This window comes from Rhinolophus ferrumequinum, chromosome 7 (assembly GCF_004115265.2).
Source record: "Rhinolophus ferrumequinum isolate MPI-CBG mRhiFer1 chromosome 7, mRhiFer1_v1.p, whole genome shotgun sequence".
NCBI lineage: Eukaryota > Metazoa > Chordata > Mammalia > Chiroptera > Rhinolophidae > Rhinolophus > Rhinolophus ferrumequinum.
In genome coordinates, this window is record NC_046290.1 from 41,886,630 (window position 1) to 41,895,938 (window position 9,309).

The 9,309-nt window shown below is 36.5% G+C and overlaps 1 protein-coding gene across 1 annotated transcript in view; it reads right to left on the reverse strand.

Moving 5' to 3' along the window:
* Positions 1-9,295, reverse strand: part of CENPK (centromere protein K) — a 32,580-nt gene extending 23,285 nt beyond the window's left edge. Inside the window, exons 1-3 of the mRNA XM_033111051.1 lie at positions 9,190-9,295; positions 2,052-2,202; positions 236-292 (exon numbers count right to left, since the gene is read on the reverse strand). Coding sequence (XP_032966942.1) covers positions 236-292; positions 2,052-2,168 — 174 coding nt within the window. The 5' untranslated portion in view covers positions 2,169-2,202; positions 9,190-9,295. The remainder of the gene's footprint in view (positions 1-235; positions 293-2,051; positions 2,203-9,189) is intronic.
* Positions 9,296-9,309: the final 14 nt, after the last annotated feature.

Genomic DNA, 9,309 nt, shown 5'->3' on the forward strand with positions numbered 1-9,309 from the left:
TATGTGTAGCTGTGAAAAGATAAAAAAGAAAATATTCTCTTACTTATAACAGCTTATTCAAAAATTTTTATAAGTAGTTCTCTTAAATCAAAAATAGCAGAGAATTTTACAAATGATTAAGCATACAGGTACTAACAAAACTATTTATTAATATACATAAATATAGAGGGATACATTTCTTAACAAAAACACAATAATTCCACTTACCTATTTTTAGAAAGAAAAGGATTCATACCTGAGCATTTGAATCAGTGAGTGTCTCTGTTCCAACAAGCGATAATTTATTCTGACACTTGATTTAAAAAGAAAAACAAGTCACACAGTATAACCCACAATTCCATTCTCCTCCCTTTATACCAGTCAATGTTATATTCCTCTAATTATCTGATGTAAGAGAAGAGTTTGTTTAAATTCCTCACTTTCTAAGCAAGAGGATCAGAAAGGCAAGCAAACAGGTCCCAAGGTGAATACATCGAAAGTAAAAGGGGATACAAGACTCTATACAGAATGAAAATATGAGTACAAAAATTAAGGAAAAAAGAACAACTAATAACTAATAACTAGAGTGAATTAGAAACTAGATAATGGGAAAATGAGGAACAAGAGGGAAAGCACTATAGAAAAGTAACAAAAGAGATACTATAAGATAGTTAAGACCATAAGAAAATAAAACCTCCAGGAGACATTGTTTCTGTGCCATTAAAAAAAGCCACAACCATTAATAGTGATTATATCTCAGTAAAAATATGGGTAATTTAAATTTTATATGTGGTCATTTCTATCTCCAGTATCTTTCTACAAAAAAATACTTTTATTTTTTAAAATCAAATTTCTATACTGAAAAATGTCAAAAGCAAGATTATATAAATTATCTTGAAAATACATTCACAATACAGAGAGTACCAAAGATTTGTGTTAAAAAATAATTTTAGGGGGAAAAAAGGAAAAAAAATCACACTAATCGGCCCTAATCTGAAACTTTACTGGGAAGAATAAACCGCGAAATATGTCTCTGACCTGTATCATACATTAGGCTAACTCAAGTAGAACAAATTTTTACCAATATACTGTAGTGCAACGGAAGTGATTCTATTTCACTAACTCAGAAAATGTACATATATTTCACACACATTTTATAAATTAATTCATATTTCCACTCAAACTCACACAATTAAGTGTTCATCTCACTTCTGTATCTCCACCAACCACCCAGTAGCCCAAACCAAGAACCTGAAACTATCCATAACTCCCCCCATTTCACAACAATTAACCTCCAAGTCTTTTTGGTCCTATCTCCTTAATACCTCTTGAATCCATTCCCTATTTGCAATGACAGGATTTAGCCCTTTAGTACTACCAGGACTACTACCAGGGCCTCCAAAATGCTTTACCTGTAGTCTTACTGTTCTGCATTCCACTTTCTTCAAAACAACCAGAGTAATTTTCCCAAACTATGTATCATATCATGTTACTTCTTGTGTTCAGTCCTTTAATGGCTCCCCATAGTATACACTCAACAAAATCCTTCATGTTCTTACCCCTAATTACCTGTCCAGTCTCACTCCACAAGTCCTTCCTTCTTCTCCTCATTTACCTAAGTCATACTAGTATTCTACTTGGAGATCTCTCAACTGTCCCATCCTTTATATATTTTGTTCTTTGTGTTTTGTTTACCTCTCCCACTTTCACAGGCTAACTCCCGTGAATTGCAGTCATTACCCCTTTTAGGATGCTATTCTTGACCCCTTGAGTCCAGGTTTAGTACTCCTCCTAATTATAGTCTTTGCACTTCTACCACAATAATTCTAACATCATGACTGCTGCCTCCATTATATGATAATCTCCTTGAGGGACGGGACTGCCATAATTTTTTCTTTCTACAGCTCACCCAGTATAAAGTTCCTTGAGTAAACGTTTATAGCTCTAAAAACTATAAAATATTTATTATATAATGGCTTTTAGGAATCAGCATAATTATGTCTTTTCTAAGTCTATTATTGAAATGGAATTAAATCTTACATTAATTATCACTTTTATCTCCCAATACTTACTTCTTCCATATCTTTCCACATTTCTTCACATTTTTTAATAAGTTCTTCTTTAGTATCTGTAACATCTTCTATATCTGTAGTACTATCTGGATCTAGATCTTCCTGACTCACTGACATGTGTCTTGTGATTTTCTTAGCCTTTTAAGAAAAACTAAAGTAAAAAAATATTTATTCATTTAACAATATTTGTTGAAAACCTATTACCTGCCAAATACTCACCTGGGAGCTAAAGATGTAACAGTAAGCAAAATAGGTAAAAAAATCCCTCCTACCATGGAGCTCACATTCTAGTTCAACAAAAAATTTTAACTATATACTCAAGTATATCAAATTATTTATAAGTGCTATGGAGAAAAGCAAAGCAGGGAAGAAACACAGGGAATGCTAGGGCAGGGGCAATGTAATTTTACACAAGGAGGTCATATACGGTCACTGAGAAGTTGACAACTGAGCAGAAACATGAAGGAAATAAAGAAGTGAGACATGGGGATATTTAGGGGAATAGGTTCCAGGCAGAGCCACCTGTAAGTGCAAAGGCCTTGGGGCAGGAATATGACTGCCTGTTCCTGAAGCAGTAAAGCAGCCACTGTGACTAGAGCAGAGTATGTAAGGTAGAGAACACAAGATGAGGTAGGAGAGAAAAGAGAAATGAGATCATGTGGGCTTTGTAGGACATTTTAAGGACTTAAACTGAAATAATAGGCGATTAGAGGAATTTAAATAAATGAATGACATGATTTGAACTATGTTTGAACATTATAACTCTGGTTAATTACAGCCAAAAAGGACTGAAGTAGGAAAGCCAGTTAGAAAGCTACTGCAATAATCCAAGCAAGATGTAGACCAGGAGAATACTGAGGGAGTACCAAATGTCCAATTCTAAGCATATTTTTAAAATAAAGCCAACAGGATTTTCTAACAGCCTGCATATAGTGTCAAAGAAAGAGAGGGGTCAAATTATTACTAAAAAAGTTTAGACCTACCCAGTTGGAAAGATGGAATTGCCAGTTACTGAGATGGGGAAGATGGTGGAAGAAACAAATTCAGCAAGATGTGGGGGAATGTTGATTAGGCATTCAGTTTTGCAAACAAAAATAAACTTATAAATACAAACAACAGAATGGTGGTTAGCAGAAGGGAAGAGGGTTGCAGAGAGGGTGAATTGAGTGAAAGGGGTCAAATATATGGTAACAGTAGGAAACTAGACTCTGGATGGTGAACATGAAATACAGTATACAGATGCCGAATTATAATGTCGTACACCTGAAATTTGTATGTTATTAACTAATGTCACCTCAACTAATTTTTTTTTTTAAGAATTCAGTTTAGGACATGCTAAATTTAAGGTGTCTATTAGTGGAGCTACTGGTTAGGCAACTGGATATACCTGCCTGGAGTTCAAGGGAAAGTTTGAAGCTAGAATTTGAGTCATCACCATACAGTTATTTAAAGCCATGAGGCTGGGTGAGATCAGAAAAGCAAAGTGTACAGATAGAAATCAGAAAAGTTCTACACCTGGAGATTGAGAAGATGAGGAAGAACCACCTAAATAGTCTGAGGGAGAACCCAGTAAGATAAGAGAGAAATCAATAGTATAGTATCCTGAAATCCAAGATAAGAAAGTGTTCAAGGAAGGAATGAATGATGAAATGCGAAATACTAGAGATAGGTCAAGTAAGATAATGGACAATTTACTTAGCAATATGGATTGGGGACTTTCTTTTCCAATAATAGTCACAGCGATATTTCAGGTTGTCACTCTCCCTCCAGAGGCACAGCCTATTTACCCTTCCCTTGAAACTAATATGACTTTATGAATAGAATACAGTGGAAGTGATGCCACATGACTTCCAAGACTAAGTCATAAAAGGCAATACAGCTTACATCTGTCTCTCTCTGAACACTGACGCTTGCAACCCAAATACCAAGCGGTGAGGAAGCCCAAACTGAAGAGACCACATGGAGAAGAGGACATACCCAAAAAGGTTCCCAGCCAAAAGCTAGCATCAACCATCAGACATACACATCATACACATGCACCACTTTTCTGATTATTCTGCACCCAGAATAATTATTAGATTATTCTTCTAGACAAGGGTCCAGACATTGTGAAGCAGAGACAAGTTGTCCTACTGAGACCTGTCTGAATTCTTGATGCACAGAATCACAGAGCATAATAAATGGTTGTTTTACACCTCTAAGTTTTGGGATGATTTGTCACAACAATTTCATTGGGGTAAATATGCATGAATGAGGCCATTATTAACCTTTATTAAGTGTAATTTTAGTAGAATGGTGGGAGTGAAAGTCTCATTGGAGTGGATTCAAAAGAATAGAAGGCAGGGAACTGGACATATCCAGTATATCAAGTGTTCTCAAAAATTTTTCTCTAAAGGAAAAGAGAAACAAGGTCCCAGTTGAGATAGATATGGGATCAAGAGATTTTTTTTTTTTTAAGATGGGAGAAAACACAACATCTTTGTTTCTTCCCCCAATACAATGTCTCATTATGATAAAGAGAAGGAAATATTGCTGATGCAGGAGAGAAGGAAAAAGAATGGGAGCTAGTACATAAATAAAGGGACTGGCTTAAGATAGACGTAATGAGGTCTGACAATTAAGTTCGCGAACTTGTCACCGTGTACATACATTGGCAGCACTGTACAAACAGTTCAGTAAGGTTTCATAATCTTGGTATATCAGTGGCTCACAGCTGTGTTTGTGCCAACAGGTGGCCGTGTCTTGCTGAGTGGTGTTTAACGTTTGTTCGTTGCCCTAATTCAAGCTCAGACACTCTCGTGATGGCACACAAAAACACACAATAACGAATCTCTCGTTAAACTTGGCAAGAGTGGAAGTGAAATCAGGGACATGTTAGTCCAAGTTTCTGGGGATAATGTCATGAAGAAAACGGCAGTATACAAATGGATTAAATGTTTTTCTGAGGGAAGAGAATGCGTCACTGATGAAGAGAGGTCAGGGCGGCCAGTAACGAGCAGAACTGACAAAAACATTGCAAAAATTCATCAAATTGTGCACCAAAATCGTTGGCTGACCGTGAGATCCAAGTAGCAGACCCAAGTAAACACTATAGAGAAACAGGAAAATCTTAACTAAAAATCTTGGCATGAGAAAGGTATGTGCAAACATGGTCCCGAAGGAGCTTACCAATAATCAAAAGCAAAAGAGAGTTGAAGTTTGCCAAGACTTTTTGGAGAGACAAGACGATGTTTTGGGCCGTGTTATCACTGGTGATGAAACATGGGTGTACCAATATGATCCTGAAATAAAGTGCCAAAGTGCACAATGAAAATCAGCCAATTCTCTACAACCAAAAAAGTTCCATCAGTCCAAACCAAGAGTCAAAATTGGGCTGGCCCGGTGGCTCAGGTGGATGGAGCACCAGCATGAGTGGCTGGCTGGCAGCCATAGTAAGCAGCCAGCAGGAGTGGCGGTAGTGTAGATGAAGGAGGGGGGAAGAGTCAAAATAATGTTGCTAACCTTTTTGATATTAAAGGGATTATTCATTATGAATTTGTACCAACTGGACAAACAGGTAGCCAAGTTTACTATTTGGAAGTGCTAAAAAGGTTGCATGAAAATGTTAGACAAAGACGACCTAAACTTTTCACCAATAATTCATGGCTCTTGCATCACGACACTGCACCAGCTCACACAGCACTGTCTGTGAGGGAGTTTTTAGCCAGTAAACAAATAATTATATTAGAACACCCTCCCTATTCACCTAAGCTGGTCCCAAATGACTTCTTTCTTTACCCAAAGATAAAGGAAATATTGAAAGGAAAATATGTTGATGACATTGAAGACATCAAGGGTAGTACGACAACAGCTCTGATGGCCATTCCAGAAAAAGAGTTCCAAAATTGCTTTGAAGGGTGCACTAGGCACTGGCGTCAGTGCATAGCTTCCCAAGGGGAGTACTTTGAAGGTAATCATAGTGATATTCAGCAATAAGGTATGCAGGACTTTTTCTAAAATGAGTTGGTGAATTTGTCAGACCTCATATATCATCTTCATAGATTGGAGGACTCAACATTGTAAAGATTTTAATTCCCCCCAAGTTAATCTATTGAAGCTTTATTAAAATTCTGAAAGATTTTGTTTGTTTTTGTGGCACTTGTCAAGCTAATTCTAAACTTTATATGGAAGTGCAAAGAGCCAAAAACGGCCAAGGTTCTCATGAAGAATAAGCAGGAAAGGCCTTTCTAAACAAAATTAAGCAAAATCTCTATACGGGAATTTAAAAAATTTTACATAAAAACAGACATCATTACAAAGTCAAAATTTAATACCTAAAAACCTAAGAAAAAATATTTATAATATATGTGGCATCGACCTAATTTTGTTCATGTATGAGTGCCTACAAATTAACAAGAAAAAATTAAACCTATCATTAAAAAGTGATCACTATAAAAGTCAGGATATCAACCACTTTGGGAAGGAGAGAGGGAAAAAAGGAGGTAGAAAGATGAGGAGGGCTGTGAATGGGATAGGCCAAATGGAGAGACTTCTGAGGTATCAAAATTTTATTTCATGATCTGCATGGTGATCAAGAAAAGTATTCATCTTATAATAATTTATAAACTTTACATTTATTTTATGTGGTTTTTTAAGTCTACATTTTACTTTATAGTAAAAAAAAAAAGGTAAACAACAAAATAATCCAATAGAAATGGGCAAAGGACACAAATGGGGAATTCAAAGAAAAAATAAAAACTAAGAAATACCTTTTAAATATACAAAAAGAGCATTCTTAACTTTACCCATAACTTTTAAAAATGCAAATTAAATAGGAGTTATTTTTCATTCAGAGTAGCAATAATGAAAAATTTGGTAAAAAACAGTATTGACAAGAGTATAGAACAAAGCCATGTACTTGTTGGTAGACCAATTACTTTGTACAATAATAAGCAATATCCAAAAAAATTTTAAATGCATTAATCTTTTGACCCAGGAAATTCTACTCTTAGGAATAATTCTACAGATAGATATGTTTGCATAAATCTAAACAAGTATGAACTCTGCAATCAAGACTATCTAGGTTTAAAACCTGGCTGAGATACTTACAAGCCATGTGACCTTGCGCAAGTCACTTAAACTATCTGTGCCTCAGTTTCCTTATCTGTAAAATGAAGATGGTAATACTACTTACCCTGTAGGGTTAAATGAGTTAATAATGTAAAGCTCTTAGAACTGTGCCTAGAATATAGAGCTATATCAGTATCGGCTATAAACATTACTATTAACAATATGAATGTCAACTAGAAGACTGGTTAAATAACTTACACTGTATCCAAAAATGTTGACATTAAACATCTTCCTTGCCATACACAAAAGTTAAGTTCACAAAGCCATAAATAATTTAGAATATTTTTAAGCAAAAGGTCAAATATCACGTATATTTTAAATAGTATACCTTAACTTAAAAGTTAAGTGCAGATTGATCTTCCCCACTTTGTAGACTACTAACTGATAAAATACATTATCAGTATGCAAAAGTAATGTGAAGCTATGTGTAATGACTATGTGGATAGACACTCAACAAATTAGCTGGATTGGCAGCTCAACGTAGCATTAGAATACAAATAAATATAAACATTTAAGAAATTAATTTTATCCCGCTCCCACATTTTGTATCCTTAAATCTACCTTTCTGGAAATAGAACAAGACAACCTTTCAAGGTCCTCAGTTAGTACTCCAATTCCCAACTGTTTAGTGAAGAACAATACTGCTATAGTTGGAAATACTATCCCATAGAAACTTAAAAGATCTAAAACCAAATTAAAGAAATGAATACTATTATTGGGAAAAGACTAATATACATGAAATAAAGTAATAGAAAGTACCCCTATAATTCTAAGCTGTATTCATTTATCCAACAACTATGTTCTTAATGTGTGCCATTTGTCAGACACTGTGGCTATAGCTGTGTTGGAGAAAGTGTCTTCACGGAGTTTACCTTTTCACTGAGAGACATTATAAACAAATGCACAACTAAATATCTGGTACGATTTCAGGTAGTGAGAAGTGCTATGGTGCGGTAAATTATACAATACAGACTACAAATGCTTTCAGAATGCGGGAGAGAGAAGATCAGAGAAATCTACCTGTTAGAATAAAGGGCAAAGTACAGTGCTTAGTACACACTACTATCTCACTACCATTATCATTATCATCCTTATCCTCATTATTTTTGCCATGGGGTCTGACAGATGAGAAGCTGTAAAGGTGAGGGCTAGATTTGCTGTGGAGATGCTTTCAAGGCATGAAAACTTAAGACTGGAAGGCAAGGATGAGCATGGGAAATTTGTGAGACACACAACACACACAAAAAGTGATCCGCTTAGAGCAGAAGGCAGACAAGAAATGAGACTTGCTCGGTAGGATGGGCCAAATATTGGGAGCCTTTAAGTTTAAAAAAAACAACAAACTTTAAAAAGTGCTTACTATGGGCAGTTCAGTTCTTTACCTGTATCTGTCCACCTCAAAGCAAAAGTAAAGAAATTTATCTGGTTTGAAATAGGCAACCAGGAGGCTGCTGAATAGGTTTTTGAAAGCAGTGTTTTAGGACGATCATGTGAGCAAGATGTATTTAAAAGACAAAAAGAAGAGATAAAGATGGTAAATTTTGTGTTAGGTGTTTTTTTTTTTTTTTACCACAACAAATATCTTTCTTTCTTTTTATTTATTTTTTGTTTTGCTTGTTTGTTTTTAAGAAGAGAGGTGAAATCCAGAAGGCCGCTAAGAGATGGACGCCTAGATCAGGGTGAAAGCAGAAGGATGAATGGTCCCACCGTGGGCAACTTAGGTTACTTGGTGTGGCTGGGTTTCTCCTTCAAAAACAGTAACAAACGCAAACCATGCCTGGAGCACTTAAGAAAGGCCCAAGTTAACCAGTTCCTTCAATTCCCCACCCCTTTGTCTTTTTCTCTCCTAACCCGAGAGGTTCTAGAGCCGGAGAAGGGCGGGACTCAAGGCCCGGCTGGAAGTCGGCTATCCAGTTCCCCGGAGGTAAGGGTCCCAGCAACCGGGGGGCTACAGCTCCATACCGTGGGAGCTGCCAGCCCCGGTGACAAGTAAAAACCGTTACTGCGCACTCCCCTGCCCTTTTCTTACCACTACGGAGTCCCAGCCTGCAAGCCGTCTCAGCCTAACGTAGACGAGCCTTCCGCGCCCAGGACCCGTGCGCGCGCTGCTTGCTGATTGGATTCACCGCAGCCAATCCTGAAACTCGCT